We start from the raw sequence: 22,762 nt of genomic DNA on the forward strand, positions 1-22,762 counted from the left end.
TGTCCGTCTGCTTCAGCAGAGGTGTAGGGAATTCCAGCAAGACCTATATCTCTGCTTTATTGACCTGGTCAAGGCCTATGATACCATCAGTAGGCCTGGGCTCTGGGTCGTTCTTCGTGCTTTTGGAGTACCTGACCCTCTGCTCACGATCATTAAGGACCTTCATGATGGTGAGCGGGCCCGGGTAAAACTAGGAGGTCGGGAGTCAGAGCCATCCCCTGTACACCTTGGGGTGTGACAGAGATGTCCTCTGGCTCCCACATTATTTAACATCTATTTTGACCACGTAGTTTGTGAAGCCTTCAATAGCTGTACCGGGGGAATCTCCATATGGTACAGATATAATGGGAGGCTGATCGATGCCCGGGTGCTGTCAAGGGATAGCTCCCTATTGGTCAACCACGTTATGTATGCCGATGATTTGGTAATAGCCGCTCATTCAGAGGAGGAGTTGGAGACACTGCTGCTGAGACTGGAGCGTGCCACTCAGAGGTGGGGCCTTACCATCAGCCCCACCAAAACTAAGCACCTGCCTGGGTATTTTGTACCATCGGACACTCCACCCCCACAACTCCCAATTGGTGATGGGGCAGTTGTGGAGAGAGTGGAGAGTTTCCCATACCTGGGCAGTGTGCTTATGACCGGCTGCAGTTTAACAGCAAAGGTCTCACTCCGAATCAGTCGAGCGGCAATATCTTTTCATCGGTTGCATAACGCTGTGTGGAAGCTACCTGGTCTGTCGCTCCGCACTAAGCTTCAGGTCTTCTCGGCCACGGTCATTCCCTCCCTTCTCTACGCTTGCGAAACGTGGACCCCCCTAATGGAACATCTTCGCCAGTTAGAAACATTTAGGCTGGCCTGCCTACGATCCATCCTCGGTTTAACCAGGCTGGATTGTGTGAGGAGCTCACAAATCCTTGAAAGATCTGAGCACAGTCCCATCGGTGAGCTCCTCCGGCAGGCAAGGCTGCGTTGGCTGGGTCATGTAGCCCGCATTCCCAGCCACCGCATGCCGAAACAGCTTTTGTTCGGCTGGATCAAGGGGGCTAAACGGGTGCAGGACGGGCTAGAGAAGAGATGGCGTGATGTGGTACAGGAGGACGTGGAGCTGAGTGGACGTGCCGATGACTGGTACCAGCGGTGTCAAGATTGGCCTCTGTGGAGGAGGCTCGTGAAGGATGCTACTGGGCAGTTGGAGGCAGTCGCCCTCCAACAACAACGGAGGGCGGAGGAGCGACGCTCACAACAACGAGTGGAGCCCCGGGTGACTAAGGCACAGCAGGTTGGCACAGTAGGGGGCAAAGGTGGTGCATCAGCCAGTCATCTCAGTCAGTCGATCCGTGGCACCTGGGTCTGCCCGGTAACCTCCTGCCAGCAGGCGTTCGACACTTCACGTGGCCTCAAGGTGCACATGGCCTGGCACAAGCGTCGTGGTGATGTCACCGCCACTTAGTGGCGAATGGCGGTTGTTGTGGGGCATTACCATCAACCCCACCAAAACGAAGCACCTGCCTGGGTATTTTGTACCATCGGGCACTCCACCCCCACAACTCCCAATCGGTGATGCGGCAGTTGTGGAGAGAGTGGAGAGTTTTCCATACCTGGGCAGTGTGCTCATGACCGGCTCCAGTTTAACAGCAGAGATCTCATTCCGAATCAGTCCGGCACAACACTGTGTGGAAACTACCTGGTCTGTCGCTCCGCACAAAGCTTCTGGTCTTCTCGGCCACGGTCATTCCCTGCCTTCTCTACGCTTGCGAAACGTGGACCCCTCTAATGGAACATCGTCGCCAGTTAGAAACATTTAGGTTTGCCTGCCTACGATCCATCCTGTGTTTAACCAGGCTGGATTGTGTGAGGAGCTCACAAATATCCGAAAGATCTGGACAAGGTCCCATCTGTGAGCTCCTCCGGCAGGTAAGGCTGTGTTGGCTGGGTCATGAAGACCGCATGCCCAGCCACCGCATGCCTAAACAGCTTTTGTTCGGCCGGATCGAGGGGGCTAAATGGGCGCGGCACGGGCTAGAGAAGAGATGGAGTGATGTCGTACAGGAGGACGTGGAGCTGAGTGGACTTGCCGATGACTGGTACCAGCGGTGTCAAGATCGGCCTCTGTGGAGGAGGCTCGTGAAGGACGCTACTGGGCAGTTGGAGGCAGTCGCCCTCCAACAACAATGGAGGGCGGAGGAGCGACGCTCACAACAACGAGCGGAGCGCCTGGTGGCTAAAGCACAGCAGGTTGGCACAGTAGGGGGCACAGGTGGTGCATCAGCCAGTCATCTCAGTCATCTTAGTCAGTCGACCCGTGGCACTTTGGGTCTGCCCTGTGACCTCCTGCCAGTGGGCGTTCGACACTTCACGTGGCCTCAAGGTGCACATTGCCTGGCACAAGCGTCGTGGTGACGTCACCACCACTTAGTGACGAATGGCGGTTGTTGTTGTGTCTTTGTGTAGTGTTTCGTTGTGTGTGTGGTGTGCAAGTCTGTGTGTGTGGTGTGTGTTGTATGTGTGGTGTGTGTGGTGTGTGTGACTTTGTGTGTTATGTGACTTTGTCTGTGTGTGGTGTGTGTGGTGTGTGACTGTGTGTGTGTGACTCTGTGTGTGTGTTGTGTGACTGTGTCTGTGGTATGTGATTGTGTTTGTGTCTGTGTGTGGTGTGTGTGGTGTGTGTCTGTGTGTGTGACTGTGTGTGTGTGTGTGGTGTGTGTGTGTGGTGTGTGTGACTCTGTGTGTGTGTGGTGTGTGTGTGTGGTGTGTGTGACTCTGTGTGTGTGGTGTGTGTGGTGTGTGTGACTCTGTGTGTGTGTGTGAGACTTGTGGTGCCGCCGCAGCGGAGCCACTCCGTCGGGGCCGTGCTCACCGCCGTGATGCCGCCACCGGAGAGTGACGACGCCGACGCTGCGCGCCCCTCGCCGCCCCCCACATGAACGCACGCATACCCCACATAGAGCCGGGAGGGAAGGTCACCTGGCCGATGGGTTTTCGTCCAGAAGCCCCTACTGAGATCAAGCTTCATGGTTTCCCACGGCCGGGGAATTGGGCGACCTACCCCTAAGGCTAATGGGCACTGCGGCGCCGTGACCTTGGATTGTAATGGCATGGTCATGGCAGGGGCTGTTGAGCCACCGCGGATGGAAGCGCGCACACACAACACGAGTCAGTGGGCGGGTAGCGGAAAGCGGACGTCGAGGGAACCACTGCGGTGACGTCACCAGAGCTGGGTTCCGACGGTCAAAAGGGCGGGAAAATCCGGGCTCCTGATTGGACGGGAGAACACGGGGGCGAAACAGCGGAATGCCTTTGTTATAGGTAGGATAAAAGGAGGGGGATTCAGGCAGTAAGATCCACACATTCTTAAAATCATTCAACAGACTCCGGGATAAGAAGGCTCAACTAATTGAGTCTCTCACCTTTCTGAAGAGATGCCGCGACTCTAAGGTAATACCAACCGCATTTACACTAACCTCTGCTGTTGCAACTTCTCTCAATGCAAAACGAATTCTAGCTAGAACTAGCTTCGCTCTTATCTCGGAAAAAATCAGACTTACACGCACCGAACTCGATCAGTTAGACAAGACACTCTACAAATCACACTTAAAATTGACAGCAACAATGTCTACATCAGATTGGGAACATGTAGATAATATGACTACCTCTTCGGCTGCCACTATGTCGACCAAATGTAGGGACAATTTGATTTCCAAATTCAATCACCTCTCCAGCAAAAAATCGGATCCACACACCGATAAGATAGACGTCAACAAAGTCGTAATTAATCGCAGTAACAGTTCCATTTCTGATGGTCTAAAATCCGTTTTAGCTAAAGGTCTAAACTTTGCTGTCACACCGAGACAATTACTGATAAATGATATGATTGCACATGTCGACGTTGCACTCAAGGGCTTGAGTCACATTTCTGCAGACGTAGCAAGATCTGAAATCGCTGCAACCCTTAAAAACGCTAAGTTGCCACCCAGCAACATCAGCAAAGACGAACGTTTTGAATTAACTCAATTAAAAAAGAGGGATGATATTGTCGTCCTCTCAGCCGACAAGGGCAATGCCACTGTCATCATGGACAAAACAGAATATAACAACAAAATTCAAGAACTACTCAACGATGGCAGCTATACAAAAATAAAAAGAGATCCCACCAACTGCCTGGTCACCAAAACGAACAAAATCATCTCTGATTCAACAGCATTAATTGATGAGATCAAACAGTCCTCGTTGAAACCCTCTGCTGCCAGACCACCAAGATTATATGGCCTTCCAAAGATACACAAAGAAGATACACCCCTTCGTCCCATCGTCTCTACTATCAACTCCCCCACCTACAAACTGGCACGTTTTCTTGCTGATATACTGCGACCTTTCACTGGAAAAACCACCTCTGCGGTACTAAATTCTACTCACCTGGTATCGACAATCAAAGGCATTTCCCTGTCCCCAGACGACCTGCTTGTCAGTTTTGATGTGGTGTCCTTGTTCACCAAAAGTCCCGGTACCTGACACCATCGCTATCATTGAAGACTTGGTTCATCAAGGACTGCATACTGATGTACCCCCCCTGGTGAGACATTGCTTAACCAACACATACTTCACCTGGAATGGAACTTTCTACAAACAAACTGAGGGCACCCCAATGGGCTCCCCCTATCTCCGGTTGTAGCCAACGTATTCATGGAAAAATTTGAAACTGACGCCATCCAGACTGCCACTCTACGCCCGACCTTATGGAAGAGGTACGTTGATGACACCTTTGTCATCTGGCCACATGGCCTGCCTGCTCTAGACCAATTCTGCGACCACATCAATTCTATACACCCAGCCATCAGATTTACCATGGAGGTCGAAAAAGATGGCAAACTACCCTTTTTGGATGTCTTAATTAAAAGGAGACATGATGGTTCAATGAGCCACTCTGTCTACAGGAAAGCTACCCATACAGATGCTTACTTGAAACCGGATTACCACCACCATCCATCCCAGAAGAACTCCCTCATCAAGACTCTATACCATAGAGCCCAATGCATTTCCGACCAGGAACACATTACCAGTGAACTCAAGCACGTACACCAGGCTCTCAGGGCTAATGGTTACTCCGACTACACAATCCGCAAAGCCATCACTCCAGTCATGAAGAAGGATCCTCTTGTGGAGCCACTCAAAACTATCACCTTACCCTACATTGCAGGGGTCACTAAAAATATCTCCAAAATCCTGAATAAACACAAGATCCAGGTCCGATTCAACACAGTACATAAAATCCGTGATTTAGTTCCATCTGTAAAAGATGCTGTTCCAGACATACAGTACCCGGGCATTTACAAACTAAAGTGCCTCTGTGGTAGTAGCTACATTGGAGAAACCAAACGACATATCTTGGACCGCATCCGCGAACATAAAGCAGACTTGAAACACGGTAAAACTAACTCCTCTGCCGTGGCAGATCACTGTTATAATTCAGTGGGCTAACATGACATTGACTTCTCCAAGACGGAGGTTCTTTGCAAACCAACCGGCTACCATGAGAGATTCGTTCATGAGGCCATTCACATATACAAGCACAGAGACAATTTCAACCGAGAAGATGGATTCTGGCTTAGTAACCATTGGAAAGATGTTTTAAACCATTTCTGTTCTTAATTAATTGTATTTTACGATGACCTTCAGACCGCAGCTCTTTCGCCAGCATTGACTCTTAATACCTCTGACACCACGGTTAATGGTATGGTTTACAACATGGAGTATAATAGCGCCTCGCAGCTGTCTCTCTCCCCCTCCTCTGTTCCGACCATGGATGAACTCGTCCGTCTGAACGGGGCCCGTAGCTATCCGTGTTGCAAAAGTTGAGGGTAAGAATCCACCCATTTTTTCGCCATATAGCATTGTGATATATAACGACTTATTGTTGGTAGCTTAGCTGATTGGAGAATATAGAGTTTATTGATAACGTTAAGGTAATTTATATTTTAGTTTTTTTTATTGGTTCACTATGTAGTATTCATTATATATTGTATTGTATACCCAGTTACTGTGAATAGCTCAGATGTGCAGGCCTTGACTTCAACATAGCCATTTCTGTGACCAGTCACTAGCTAATCACTCAGTTATTTCAATGCTAAATTCGCCTAGTTATTTCAATGCTAAATTCTCCTGTTTGCTTTGTACTAGGTGCCTCGGTGAATGTGTATGCTCTGACTTTAACATAGCTATTTCTGTGACCAGTTACAAGCTAATCACTCAGCTATTTCAATGCTAAATTCTATGCTAATTCCTTTGTCAAGGGGTGCCTCTGCAGATGTGTATGCTTTAACTTAGCTATTTCAATGCTAAATTCTATGCTAATTCCTTTGTAAAGGGGTGCCTCTGCGGATGTGTATGCTTTAACTTTAACATAGCCATTTCTGTGAGCAGTCACAAGCTAATCACTCAGCCATTCCAATGCTAAATTATATGCTAATTCCTTTGTCAAGGCGCTTTGTTTCCTCTCACACAGCTTAAAGGTCGTGATCTGAGCGTGGTTTTTTCACTCCAGCGCTGTCCTACCAGACAGTCTTGTCCCTTCACCTGATGAAGGCCGCTTGTGTTGTGGCTGAAACGTCGTGAGAATATTATTGTGTTATTTTATTTTATCAATTTATTATTTTATTCTCATTCCACGTGACTTTACCGAAAAAAACAAAGAAGAAGATCAGAGTCCTTCCTTCAAGCCATCAAAGTCAGCAGGGTGTTGGAGCCAGCCGTTCGAGTCGTCCGTGTGACGAGCTTCAACGCAGCCAGGCACAATCCTCCATGGGGACAACCCACAGCATCGCCCTTCTACAGCTTCCGGCGCATCAGATTGGAAGTAAGCGTAAGTAAGAGAGAGGTGAGTTTGGGCTAATTAGTCAGAGGGTAGAAAGTGGAGCACTAGGCAGGATAAATTGAGTCCAGGATCCACGAAGGATAGGCTAGTTAGGGTCTGCTGACCCACACAATCACGCGTAGTTTACCGAGTTACTCACGGGGAATAAAATAGCCAGTAGAGTATAAACGGTCTCGTGTGGTCTTTGTGAGTGTGAAGAGGAGGGTGGAGTGCCTTGCGTTCGCGTGCATGCACGGCTGTTTACGGCGAAGAGGAGGGTGAAGCGCCTAGTGTTCGCATACACACGCGGCTGTTTAGACGGCCTTTAAATCGGGGCGGAGTGACTCCCTCCAATCAGCAGTGCGCGCACGGTGAACACCCCTGCCCTCTAACCCCAAGTTCCTCACGTGTGATTGGTGTACGGAGCCGGGCAGGTAGCAGAGCCGGGTTGGTTAGTGCCTGGGCACGTAGGGCGTGTGCACGAACAGATCCCGGGGGGCTAAGCGCCAGCCGCAGAGTCACGCGTCGGCGCGCTGTACCCTTTTGTTTACGCACGAGACGGGGTTTTACTTCGCGGGCGTGCTCACAGCAGCGCGTCCGCCACTGAGCCGCGTAGAGCGTCGTAAGCATAAAGCAGGCGGCCCCACTAATTGAATCATGCCTACGCGGGCAGCAGCAAAGTCGGGGGTACAGGGGGGTGAGGAATTGGAGGTCAGTAGCCCGAACCCGACAGAGCAGTCGGGGGGTAGTAGCGAGAATGATAGAAGGAGGCGGGGGGCAGCAGCCCCCGCATATTGGTGTCGGAAGCGGTACGAACCCGCGGCGTGTTACCCCACGCAAAAATAAGACACCACCCTCAAAGACCACCTCACCCACACTCCCACCCTGGCTTTCCCCGATTTCACCACTGACTTTATTTTGGACACCGACGCCTGCGGCAGTGGGCTGGGCACGGTGCTGTCGCAGGTGCAGGATGGGACAGAGCGAGTCATCGCATATGCCAGCCGGACCCTGAGCGGGGCCGAGCTGAACTATTGTGTGACCCGTCAAGAACTGTATGCCGTGATCTTCGCATGTAAACAGTTCCGGCCGTACTTGTATGGCAGAAAATGTCGGGTACACACTGACCATTATGCCCTACAGTTCCTCCTTACATTCAAGGAACCGTGGGGCAGATGGCCCGATGGCTGGCGCAGCTGCAGGAGTACAACCTGCAAATCGAGTACCGTGCTGGGCGTATGCACACCAACACGGACGCCTTGTCGAGGCGACCCGCGGTGTGCGCCGAGACAAGGACGGGGGAAGCCTGCCCATGCTTCGCGGGGGGATGCTGCTGGCAAGCAGCGGGCCCCAGAGGGCGCGCCAAAACTAAAACCCCCCTCGCGGGAGAGAGTGCAGTATGTGCAACAGAGACCCTGGCAGGAGGAACCAGGGACCCGGAGGACCGCCCGGGAGGCACGGGGCCCACACCCCGGGGCCTGACGGATCGCTCAACCCCACCCGATCGGATCCAGGAGGACGTCGGCTGCGCCTTCCCGGGCCTGGACGACAAGCAGCTGAGACGGACCCAGCTGCGGGATCCAGATCTGGTGGCGGTGGAAGCGGCCCTACGGGAGAAGAGGGACGCCCTACCAGGACCCTGGAGTGGTTTGTATGCCCGGTTGTGCGTGCTAACCGAAGCCGGCCAGCCTGGGTGCATCTGTGTTCCCGCCCAGGTGCGACCCCAGCTGCTAAGACTGGTGCACGACCACCCGCTCGGGGGCCATGATGAGGAACGGTGCACTCGGGAGACCCTGCGTCGCCAGTATCTCTGGCCCAAGTTAGCACCAGACGTGGCCGCCTGGGTGCAGGGCTGCCGCGCGTGTCAGCAATGCGGGCCGAAACCAGCGCGATACCAGGTACCCCTGAGGCCGTTCCGCGTCAGTCGGACGAATCAGCTGGTTGGGATCGATCTGCAAGGGCCATTCTCGTTACAACAGACGGTGATGTGGGCTGGCAGCACCTGACGACGGCACGTGGGGCAAAACGTTGGACACCGCATTTGACAGAATTGGGTGACATTGCTCATTACTGTGCCAAGGTGTGATTCGAAGCGGTCTAAATACGGGGCTCACAAGTGGCTGCTTGTAAAAGCCAAAGAGCGGAATAAAACCCATTGCATTTAGAGGATATTGTCCCTTGTAATGCTTTGAATGTTGAACTGTGTCCATGTATATACAGAACAGAACAAACATACTTGTGATTAAAAAGTACATTAATTTGATCAAAACTTATTTCAGTAAATTAAAAATTGTAAAATCAAGTCTTCATTTAACACGAACGTAACTTGAGGCATAATGCACAGGCTGGTCTGGCTTTTTCTCCTAGAAATGCACTTCAGGTTGTCCATTAGTTCTGCAATATATAAACCCCATGGTAAAAAGGTCTCGAGACCTCCCACGAGGCACAAATCAGACCGCGCGGCGTTGCAGCGGCGGTTTCTAATACGAACTACTAAAAATGTTACTCGGGCAATTCACGTTGAAAGAATGATTATAGTTTTAAGTTATGTCAACACAACAACGGTTATAGTAAAGTCTTTTTTATTCGAAAAATCATTCTCATGTCCAGCTGCCTGGTGGGGTGGCGCCCTACCGCCCCCTAGTGGACTAAGTCAGACCACCCACACACTTCTAGATTTAAAGCTTTCGTGACTGCTAGGATCCATACTCTTTGGTTCTATTGGGTAAAGTCACGTAGGTGAAAATAAAATAACAAAAAATCACGACGTTTCGGCCACAACACAAGCGGCCTTCATCAGGTGAAGGGACGAGACTGTCTGGAGGACAGCGCTGGAGTGAGAGAAGCCACGCTTAGATCACGACCTTTAAGCTGTGTGAGAAGAAAAACACAAAGCGCCTTGACAAAAGAATTAGCATTTAATTTAGCATTGAAATGGCTCATTGAAATAGCTAAGTTAAAGTATACACATCCGCAGAGGTACCCCTTGACAAAGGAATTAGCATAGAATTTAGCATTGAAATAGCTGAGTGATTAGCTTGTAACTGGTCACAGAAATAGCTTTGTTAAAGTCAGAGCATATACATTCACCGAGGCACCTAGTACTCATCAAACAGGAGAATTTAGCGAAACACAACCACGCTCAGACAGCGGACCTTTAAACTGTGTGCGAGCAAACAAGGTGTTCTGACAAAGAAATTAGCATAAAAATTAGCATTTGATTGGTGGATTTTAGGAAAGAGGTGGTGTACGTGCCGGTGGACTTGCTGTTTGGCGCGGGGGGGAAGGGGGGGAGGGGGAGTTTACCTATTGATGGTGTGAAAAGGGAATTTTCACACCATCAATAGGTAAACTCCCCCCCCCCCTGCGCCAAACGGCAAGTCCACCGGCACGTACACCACCTCTTTCCTAAAATCCGCCAATCAAATGCTAATTTTTATGCTAATTTCTTTGTCAGAACACCTTGTTTGCTCGCACACAGTTTAAAGGTCCGCTGTCTGAGCGTGGTTGTGTTTCGTTAAATTCTCCTCTTTGATGAGTACTAGGTGCCTCGGTGAATGTATATGCTCTGACTTTAACATAGCTATTTCTGTGACCAGTTACAAGCTAATCACTCAGCAATTTCAATGCTAAATTCTATGCTAATTCCTTTGTCAAGGGGTACCTCTGCGGATGTGTATACTTTAACTTAGCTATTTCAATGAGCCATTTCAATGCTAAATTAAATGCTAATTCTTTTGTCAAGGCGCTTTGTGTTTTTCTTCTCACACAGCTTAAAGGTCGTGATCTAAGCGTGGCTTCTCTCACTCCAGCGCTGTCCTCCAGACAGTCTCGTCCCTTCACCTGATGAAGGCCGCTTATGTTGTGGCCGAAACGTCGTGATTTTTTGTTATTTTATTTTCACCTACGTGACTTTACCCAATAGAACCAAAGAGTATGCATCCACACACTCACACAAAGACCCATGGACTCACACAGAGACCCACAGACTCACTCACACAGAGACCCACAGACTCACACATAGACCCACAGACTCACACAGAGACGCACAGAGACCCACAGACTCACACAGAGACCCGGAGACTCACACAGAGACCCACACACTCACACAGAGACCCATGGACTCAAACAGAGACCCACAGACTCACTCACACAGAGACCCATAGACTCACACATAGACCCACAGACTCACACCGAGACCCACAGACTCACACAGAGACCCGGAGACTCACACGAACCCACAGACTCACACAGAGACCCACAGACTCACACAGAGACCCGGAGACTCACACAGAGACCCACAGACTCACACAGACTCACACAGACACCCACAGACTCACACATGGATCCACAGACTCACACAGAGACTCTCACAGAGACGCACAGACTCACAAATAGACCCACACACTCACACAGAGACCCACCGACTCACATAGAGACCCACAGACTCCCACAGAGACCCACAGCCTCAAACATGAATCTACAGATCCACACAGAGACCCACAGACGCACACAGAGACCCACACACTCACATAGAGACTCACACGAACCCACAGACTCACACAGAGACCCACAGACTCACAAGAACCCACAGACTCACACAGAGACCCACACACTCACACAGAGACTCACACGAACCCACAGACTCACACAGAGACCCACAGACTCACAAGAACCCGCAGACTCACACAGAGACCCACAGACTCACACAGAGACCCACAGCCTCACACAGAGACCCACAGACTCACACAAAAACCCACAGACTCACACAGAGACCCACAGACTCACACAGAGACCCACACTCACACAGACTCACACAGACACCCACAGACTCAAACATGGATTCACAGACTCACACAGATACTCACACAGAGACCCACAGACTCACACATAGACCCACATACTCACACAGAGACCCACAGACTCATACATGGATCTACAGACTCACACAGTGACCCACAGACTCACAGAGACCCGCAGACTCACACAGAGACCCACAGACTCACAATAACCCAATGACTCACACAGAGACCCACAGCCTCACACAGAGACCCACCGACTCACACAAAGACCCACAGACTCACACAGAGACCCACAGACTCACACAGAGACCCACACTCACACAGACTCACACAGACACCCACAGACTCAAACATGGATTCACAGACTCACACAGATACTCACACAGAGACCCACAGACTCACACATAGACCCACATACTCACACAGAGACCCACAGACTCATACATGGATCTACAGACTCACACAGTGACCCACAGACTCACAGAGACCCGCAGACTCACACAGAGACCCACAGACTCACAATAACCCAATGACTCACACAGAGACCCACAGACTCACACAGAGACCCACAGCCTCACACAGAGACCCACAGACTCACACAGAAACCCACAGACTCACACAGAGACCCACAGACTCACACAGAGACCCAAAGACTCATACAGAGACCCCTAGACTCACACAAAAACACCACACACTCACACAGAGACCTACAGACTCGTACAGAGACCCACACACAGAGAGACCCACACATTCACACAGATACCCACAGACTCACATAGAGACTCACACGAACCCACAGACTCACACGAACCCACAGACTCACACATGGATCCACAGACTCACACAGAGACCCGCACACTCACATAGAGACTTACACGAACCCACAGACTCACACAGAGACCCACAGACTCACACAGAGACCTGCACACTCACAGAGACTCACACGAACCCACAAACTCACACAGAGACCCACAGACTCACAAAGAGATCCACAGACTCACACAGAGACCCACAGACTCACACAGAGACCCACAGACTCACACAGAGACTCACACAGAGACCCGGAGACTCACACAAAAACACCACACACACACAGAGACCTACACACTTGTACAGAGACCCACACACACAGAGACCCACACATTCACACAGAGACCCACACACTCACATAGAGACTCACACGAACCCACAGACTCACACAGAGACCCACAGACTCACAAGAACCCACAGACTCACACAGAGACCCACACACTCACACAGAGACTCACACGAACCCACAGACTCACACAGAGACCCACAAACTCACACAGAGACCCACAGCCTCACACAGAGACCCACAGACTCACACAGAGACCCACAGCCTCACACAGAGACCCACAGACTCACACAGAAACCCACAGACTCACACAGAGACCCACAGACTCACACAGAGACCCAAAGACTCATACAGAGACCCGGAGACTCACACAAAAACACCACACACTCACACAGAGACCTACAGACTCGTACAGAGACCCACACACAGAGAGACCCACACATTCACACAGATACCCACAGACTCACATAGAGACTCACACGAACCCACAGACTCACACGAACCCACAGACTCACACATGGATCCACAGACTCACACAGAGACCCGCACACTCACATAGAGACTCACACAGAGACCCACAGACTCACACAGAGACCTGCACACTCACAGAGACTCACACGAACCCACAAACTCACACAGAGACCCACAGACTCACAAAGAGATCCACAGACTCACACAGAGACCCACAGACTCACACAGAGACCCACAGACTCACACAGAGACTCACACAGAGACCCGGAGACTCACACAAAAACACCACACACACACAGAGACCTACACACTCGTACAAAGACCCACACACACAGAGACCCACACATTCACACAGAGACCCACACACTCACATAGAGACTCACACGAACCCACAGACTCACACAGAGACCCACAGACTCACAAGAACCCACAGACTCACACAGAGGCCCACACACTCACACAGAGACTCACACGAACCCACAGACTCACACAGAGACCCACAGACTCACAAGAACCCGCAGACTCACACAGAGACCCACAGACTCACACAGAGACCCACAGCCTCACACAGAGACCCACAGACTCACACAGAGACCCACAGACTCACACAGAGACCCACAGACTCACTCACACAGAGACCCATAGACTCACACATAGACCCACAGACTCACACCGAGACCCACAGACTCACACAGAGACCCGGAGACTCACACGAACCCACAGACTCACACAGAGACCCACAGACTCACACAGAGACCCGGAGACTCACACAGAGACCCACAGACTCACACAGACTCACACAGACACCCACAGACTCACACATGGATCCACAGACTCACACAGAGACTCTCACAGAGACGCACAGACTCACAAATAGACCCACACACTCACACAGAGACCCACCGACTCACATAGAGACCCACAGACTCCCACAGAGACCCACAGCCTCAAACATGAATCTACAGACTCACACAGAGACCCACAGACGCACACAGAGACCCACACACTCACATAGAGACTCACACGAACCCACAGACTCACACAGAGACCCACAGACTCACAAGAACCCACAGACTCACACAGAGACCCACACACTCACACAGAGACTCACACGAACCCACAGACTCACACAGAGACCCACAGACTCACAAGAACCCGCAGACTCACACAGAGACCCACAGACTCACACAGAGACCCACAGCCTCACACAGAGACCCACAGACTCACACAAAAACCCACAGACTCACACAGAGACCCACAGACTCACACAGAGACCCACACTCACACAGACTCACACAGACACCCACAGACTCAAACATGGATTCACAGACTCACACAGATACTCACACAGAGACCCACAGACTCACACATAGACCCACATACTCACACAGAGACCCACAGACTCATACATGGATCTACAGACTCACACAGTGACCCACAGACTCACAGAGACCCGCAGACTCACACAGAGACCCACAGACTCACAATAACCCAATGACTCACACAGAGACCCACAGCCTCACACAGAGACCCACCGACTCACACAAAGACCCACAGACTCACACAGAGACCCACAGACTCACACAGAGACCCACACTCACACAGACTCACACAGACACCCACAGACTCAAACATGGATTCACAGACTCACACAGATACTCACACAGAGACCCACAGACTCACACATAGACCCACATACTCACACAGAGACCCACAGACTCATACATGGATCTACAGACTCACACAGTGACCCACAGACTCACAGAGACCCGCAGACTCACACAGAGACCCACAGACTCACAATAACCCAATGACTCACACAGAGACCCACAGACTCACACAGAGACCCACAGCCTCACACAGAGACCCACAGACTCACACAGAAACCCACAGACTCACACAGAGACCCACAGACTCACACAGAGACCCAAAGACTCATACAGAGACCCCTAGACTCACACAAAAACACCACACACTCACACAGAGACCTACAGACTCGTACAGAGACCCACACACAGAGAGACCCACACATTCACACAGATACCCACAGACTCACATAGAGACTCACACGAACCCACAGACTCACACGAACCCACAGACTCACACATGGATCCACAGACTCACACAGAGACCCGCACACTCACATAGAGACTTACACGAACCCACAGACTCACACAGAGACCCACAGACTCACACAGAGACCTGCACACTCACAGAGACTCACACGAACCCACAAACTCACACAGAGACCCACAGACTCACAAAGAGATCCACAGACTCACACAGAGACCCACAGACTCACACAGAGACCCACAGACTCACACAGAGACTCACACAGAGACCCGGAGACTCACACAAAAACACCACACACACACAGAGACCTACACACTTGTACAGAGACCCACACACACAGAGACCCACACATTCACACAGAGACCCACACACTCACATAGAGACTCACACGAACCCACAGACTCACACAGAGACCCACAGACTCACAAGAACCCACAGACTCACACAGAGACCCACACACTCACACAGAGACTCACACGAACCCACAGACTCACACAGAGACCCACAAACTCACACAGAGACCCACAGCCTCACACAGAGACCCACAGACTCACACAGAGACCCACAGCCTCACACAGAGACCCACAGACTCACACAGAAACCCACAGACTCACACAGAGACCCACAGACTCACACAGAGACCCAAAGACTCATACAGAGACCCGGAGACTCACACAAAAACACCACACACTCACACAGAGACCTACAGACTCGTACAGAGACCCACACACAGAGAGACCCACACATTCACACAGATACCCACAGACTCACATAGAGACTCACACGAACCCACAGACTCACACGAACCCACAGACTCACACATGGATCCACAGACTCACACAGAGACCCGCACACTCACATAGAGACTCACACAGAGACCCACAGACTCACACAGAGACCTGCACACTCACAGAGACTCACACGAACCCACAAACTCACACAGAGACCCACAGACTCACAAAGAGATCCACAGACTCACACAGAGACCCACAGACTCACACAGAGACCCACAGACTCACACAGAGACTCACACAGAGACCCGGAGACTCACACAAAAACACCACACACACACAGAGACCTACACACTCGTACAAAGACCCACACACACAGAGACCCACACATTCACACAGAGACCCACACACTCACATAGAGACTCACACGAACCCACAGACTCACACAGAGACCCACAGACTCACAAGAACCCACAGACTCACACAGAGGCCCACACACTCACACAGAGACTCACACGAACCCACAGACTCACACAGAGACCCACAGACTCACAAGAACCCGCAGACTCACACAGAGACCCACAGACTCACACAGAGACCCACAGCCTCACACAGAGACCCACAGACTCACACAGAGACCCACAGACTCACACAGAGACCCACAGACTCACACAGAGACCCACACTCACACAGACTCACACAGACACCCACAGACTCAAACATGGATTCACAGACTCACACAGATACTCACACAGAGACCCACAGACTCACACATAGACCCACATACTCACACAGAGACCCACAGACTCATACATGGATCTACAGACTCACACAGATGCCCACAGACTCACAGAGACCCGCAGACTCACACAGAGACCCACAGACTCAGAATAACCCAAAGACTCACACAGAGACCCACAGACTCACACAGAGACCCACAGGCTCACACAGAGACCCACAGACTCACACAGAAACCCACAGACTCACAGAGAGTCCCACAGACTCACACAGAGACCCAAAGACTCATACAGAGACCCGGAGACTCACACAAAAACACCACACACTCACACAGAGACCTACAGACTCGTACAGAGACCCACACACAGAGAGACCCACACATTCACACAGAGACCCACAGACTCACACAGAGACCTGCACACTCACACAGAGACTCACACGAACCCACAAACTCACACAGAGACCCACAGACTCACATAGAGATCCACAGACTCACACAGAGACCCACAGACTCACACAGAGACCCACAGACTCACACAGAGACTCACACAGAGACCCGGAGACTCACACAAAAACACCACACACACACAGAGACCTACACACTCGTACAGAGACCCACACACACATAGACCCACACATTCACACAGAGACCCACAGACTCACACAGAGACCCACAGACGCACACAGAGACCCACAGACTCACACAGAGACTCACACAGAGACCCGGAGACTCACACAAAAACACCACACACACACAGAGACCTACACACTCGTACAGAGACCCACACACACAGAGACCCACACATTCACACAGAGACCCACAGACTCACACAGAGACCCACAGACGCACACAGAGACCCACAGACTCACACAGAGACTCACACAGAGACCCGGAGACTCACACAAAAACACCACACACACACAGAGACCTACACACTCGTACAGAGACCCACACACACAGAGACCCACACATTCACACAGAGACCCACAGACTCACACAGAGACCCACAGACGCACACAGAGACCCACAGACTCATACAGAGACCCACAGACTCACATAGAGACCCGCACACTCACACAGAGACTTACACGAACCCACAGACTCACAGAGAGACCTAAAGACTCACACAGAGACCCACAGACTCACACAGAGACCTACAGACTCACATAGAGACCCGCAAACTCACACAGAGACTTACACGAACCCACAGACTCACAGAGAGACCCAAAGACTCACACAGATACCCACAGACTCACACAGAGACCCACAGACTCACACAGAGACCTGCACACTCACACAGAGACTCACACGAACCCACAAACTCACACAGAGACCCACAGACTCACACAGAGATCCACAGACTCACACAGAGACCCACAGACTCACACAGAGACTCACACAGAGACCCGGAGACTCACACAGAGACCCGGAGACTCACACAAAAACACCACACACTCACACAGAGACCTACAGACTCGTACAGAGACCCACACACAAAGAGACCCACACATTCACACAGAGACCCACAGACTCACACAGAGTCCCACAGACTCACACAGAGACCCACCGACTCACACAAGGATCCACAGGCTCACACAAAGACTCACAGAGACCCACAGACTCACACATAGACCCACACACTCACACAGAGACCCACAGACTCACACGGCCTTGGTACACGTGTATATATAGGCTATAGTGTATACTATAGTGTACACAGTATGTATATATACTATTATTCTATAGTGTATACTATAGTGTAAACACTGTATACTGTATAGGCTGTAGTGAATCAGGACACGTGGACTGAGCCCTCTGCTCCGCCCCCTTTCCTCTTGTCCTCCCCCGAGCTCCGCCCCCGGCCACGCCTCCCGCGTCACGTGTCCCCGGGCCCTGACATTCGGGCCTCCTGAACTCGCCTGGGCCGTCACGTGCAGGCAGGGCGCTCTTCCGTCAACTCCCTGCAGAGGAGGCCTCGGCGAGGTGAGGTAATTTACTCCTTGTTTTTACCAGGGTAAAGGGTTAAAGGTTTCGACGTGCCGAGGGGTTAGTCAAAAGGTAAAGGTAGGCTCGTTGTTTTTGTTCACTTGCCTTGCCGAGGCCTAGTGTCGAGGTCCGTGCCCTCACATCGTACAAACACTCCGTAGCGATGCTACTCACGTCCCTACGTACAGCCTACAGGATTCTGTTAGGTTTGCATTGCGTTCATTATTATTGTGCAGCGTTTGCATAGAGTGTGAACGCCACAAGTAACCGGGGCTCACCTTCACCACACTCACGGCCTTCTCTGTCTGCTTCTCCTCTCAGCCCTCTCAACCCTTGCCACAGGGCCGATTGCGGTTCAAGCCCCTTTGATTGTGTCCCCAACTCCAACGTGAAGACAATCTGCAATATAAACCATGACATTGTTATATGTAACGTGGCATTCCTTCCTAAATTACAAGCAATGTAAGTGTGGGAATGTCAACGTAGCCTTTGACCAACTCACTCACAATGCACGCAGTCTTTTCCGATTTTGTAAGCTAAGCAGGGTTTCTCTGAAGTGCTTTGGATGGTTGACCACCACCTTCACCACAACCCCCGCTGACCAGCGTGGTGAAGTATGGTGAAATATCGCTCTCGACCCGACGCACAAGACGTGCGGAGGTCCTCATCCAGCAGTGGAATTAAACCGGACTGTACATGTATGATGCGAGAGTGCCTATACTTGTACACGCGTGTACGTACGTGTATAGGGAGTGTGCCCAGATGTGATCACCTCTTTTCGCGACCCTGAGCCAGTGGTGGAAATTCCACATTCCCGTGGGGGTCATTACATAGGACAATCAGTCACGGACGCCAGTGCAAATAATAAGATTGTGCAATTGTCTATGATTATGACGCTCACAGAAGGAACGCTATCGAGATGTAATTGTATAGCAACAGCTCTTTTGATGCATTGTTGACAACGACCCAGTATACTATAATACAGCGTGGGGTAGAGCGGTGGCACAGTGGGTAGCGTGCAGCGCTCCGAACCTGGCAACCTGGGTTCGATCCCCAGACGCATTTGACATCCGTAACGAGTGACATGCGGACCAGTCGTGAGCCCCTCGCTGTCGCTGACCCACACTGATTAATTATTCCACTCATCAGATGGCCCTTCGAGCGACACAGCATGCTGGGGGGGGGGGGGCGCTTTCGTCCATCATTGGGTTGAAACGAGAGCTGTAAATTATTATATAGTCAGCACATATCACGCACAATGTTATTGTTGTGTTCATCTGTGTAAGATGAGATATACAAATAACAAAATAACAACTCCACAAGTTTGTCATAATAACACCGTGGACCTTAAAAACGGACAAAACATCTAACAGGCGATGTTTCAGGCAACAGTCGTCTTTCATAGCACAATATAGCCGCCTCATGAATTACCTTGTAACTTGACTACACGGCAAAAAACAATACTCAATTCGCCTTTTTTTAATATAAATCGGTCCATTTAAAAACATTTGGTTCGGGACAAGAGTGTAACGTTTCTCTTTAATGAATCTTCGCTTTGCAGGTGGGTGTCGGCGTGGGAAACAAAACGCGAGAACGAGATGGACGGCAGCTGCCACCACAATGAGACGATCACCTTCTTCTACACCAACATCAAAAGGCCGCTGTATGACAAGTGGTCTGGCACCAGCATGCTGGTCATGGTGCTCGGCATCACCATGTGCCTCTTCATCATGCTGGCCAACGTCCTCGTCATGCTCGCCGTATACATCAACAAGAAACGCCACCACCCCATCTACTTCCTCATGGCCAACCTGGCCGTGGCGGATTTCTTTGCGGGAGCGGCGTACGTCTACCTGATGTTCAACACAGGACCCAACACTCACAAGCTGTCGCTGCCGACCTGGATGCTACGCGAGGGGCTGATCAACACGAGCCTCACGGCCTCCGTTGCCAGCCTCCTGGCCATAGCCATAGAGCGGCACATCACGGTGTTCCGGATGCAGATGCATTCGCGGATGAGCGAGCGGCGCGTTGCGGTCGTCATTGCGATCATCTGGCTCGTGTCCATCATCACCGGTGCCATTCCCAGCATGGGCTGGAACTGCATCTGCAACATCAGCACGTGCTCCACCATGGCGCCCCTGTACAGCACCAGCTACGTCATCTTCTGGGCCGGCTCCAATCTCTCCACATTCCTGATCATGGTGGGACTCTACGGTCACATCTTCGTGCACGTGTGGAGGAACACAATACCCGTGCCGCCAAATACCTCCAGGTCCACCCAGAGGAAAAAGGCCACCATGAGCTTGCTCATAACGGTCACCATCATGTTGGGTAAGTGTTGTGGGTCTGGGCAGCAGGTGCTCATATTCGACAACACGATTCACATTCGTCTTCGAGCGTGTGTGTGTGTACAGCCCCTTGTGTCGATCCGGTGCATGTGTAGGGAGTCATTTTGTAGTGTGGGTTGTGTAAAGGTGGGGTAAATAGACGTGGGAGCATAGAAAGTGTAGTACAACAATGGAGATTGTTGCACTGGCCACCATGTAGCCTCCGGGGCAGGCTACATCAATCTGACGTGCGTGACAGTCGCCTAACCAAGCACCGTCTTGGCTCAACACTCTGCTCAGCTTCTGATCGGATTTTGTGAATGTTCTCTGGGTGATTTTGGTTGTGGGCAACATTCATGGCTCATATCGCATGCCGAACAGCTTTAGGGGAAACAGTGGCCCAGTTGTTAGCGTACTGGCGCTATGAACCCAGCGACTGCTGTTCGATTTCGAACCACGGCTAACGGTGGCGAGTCGTTATCGGCACCAGGTGCGGCACCTCCCCAGTCGTTTCACCAAACTGCACCGGCTAGGTTGAAGTAGGCAGAGGATTGACGAATGCCTGCGAATTATCATTCGTACGACGACTATTCTAGCACAGCGGTTGAAACAACGGGGCAAAGTTTTTTTTTATCTCCCCCCCCCCCCCATCGCCTCTGTCCACCCGGCAGTACGTAGGGGTCTAGCCACAGTTTGTCGATCGGCAGGTCTGGGTGTGGCGAGGTAAAGTGTGGTTCCTCGTCTGGCCAACAGTGGAAAAGCAGGTGGGAAAAGAACCCTCTAAAGGGCCTCTCCACAGTTCTCCTCTAGTGGAGGGGCCCTCCTTGCAGCAGTCGTGGAGCAAGCCATTGCAGGGTTGCGCCTTGACCTTCCACGGTTTTCAGGGAACAACGCTGATCTTGTTTCATACGTTGCTATCAAAATGCCTGACTCGTGTGTCTCGTGCCGTCGCCTCTCAGGAGCCTTCATCGTGTGCTGGACGCCAGGCCTGGTGATTCTGCTGCTGGATTCGTTCTGCTCGGACTGCAATGTCCTGGGCTTTGATAAGTACTTCTTGCTCATAGCGGAGCTCAACTCCGCCATGAACCCCATCATCTACTTGATTCGGGACGAAGAGATGGTCGCCACTTTGCAGCGAATCCTGTGCTGCCAAAAGGCAGAAGCCATCATCGCCAATGGCTCCGATAACGTATCCAATAAATCAACGTCCACGGCGAATCACAACCTGGTCACGCCTATCAGTCACGTGACCACCACAAGTGCGATGAAGATGAATCAGTTTGTCGTCTAATATCTAATTGGGCTAACAATGCATGGTTTTCCTACCTGATGATGATGATGATTGCTTGTGTTGCAATCGAAACGTCGTGATTTATTTTATTTTATTACCTACGTGACTTTACCAAAAGAACCAAAGAGTATGTTTCTCTTTGCGATAAAATATCATTGAACCTGGGTACAATGTATGTGTGTGTGCACCCTTGTGGAGATAATGCATACTAGAATTTAAATACAAACCTAGTGGCATTTGGTACGCTTCGTACCAAGACAGTTATATATCCATACGGTTTTATTTTCTGGGTGAGATCACTTCAATATAAGTGTCGTTAAACCCGCCAACCAATTGGTATGGTGTCACGTAAATAGAACGTGGCCAATTCCTTACTAGTACAGCACACCGGTA

At 51.1% G+C, this 22,762-nt stretch overlaps 1 protein-coding gene across 2 annotated transcripts; it reads left to right on the forward strand.

Annotated features, from left to right (window-relative positions):
* Positions 1-18,662: 18,662 nt before the first annotated feature.
* LOC116937921 (lysophosphatidic acid receptor 1-A-like) lies at positions 18,663-22,534 on the forward strand. Of its 2 annotated transcripts, none has more exons than XM_076062667.1 (3): positions 18,663-18,750; positions 20,310-21,082; positions 22,038-22,534. In XM_076062667.1, exons 2-3 carry the CDS (start codon positions 20,347-20,349, stop codon positions 22,367-22,369), a joined length of 1,068 nt encoding a protein of 355 aa, XP_075918782.1. In that variant the 5' UTR covers positions 18,663-18,750; positions 20,310-20,346; the 3' UTR covers positions 22,370-22,534. The 2 variants fall into 2 exon arrangements, with proteins under 2 accessions (XP_075918782.1, XP_032800949.1); XM_032945058.2 differs by having other exon boundaries at positions 18,663-18,745.
* The last annotated feature ends 228 nt before the right edge of the window (positions 22,535-22,762 follow it).

The sequence above is a fragment of the Petromyzon marinus genome, unplaced genomic scaffold (genome assembly GCF_048934315.1).
Source record: "Petromyzon marinus isolate PM22_M1 ecotype Great Lakes invasive population unplaced genomic scaffold, UKy_Petmar_22M1.pri1.0 PM_G_Scaffold_7, whole genome shotgun sequence".
In the NCBI taxonomy this organism is placed as follows: Eukaryota; Metazoa; Chordata; class Hyperoartia; order Petromyzontiformes; family Petromyzontidae; genus Petromyzon; species Petromyzon marinus.

Coding starts and splice junctions, on each gene's coding strand:
- LOC116937921 (XM_076062667.1), top strand. CDS start 20,347: ATGGACGGCAGCTGCCACCACAATGAGACGATCACCTTCTTCTACACC. Junction 21,083..22,037: donor AACGGTCACCATCATGTTGG/GTAAGTGTTGTG, acceptor GTCGCCTCTCAG/GAGCCTTCATCGTGTGCTGG.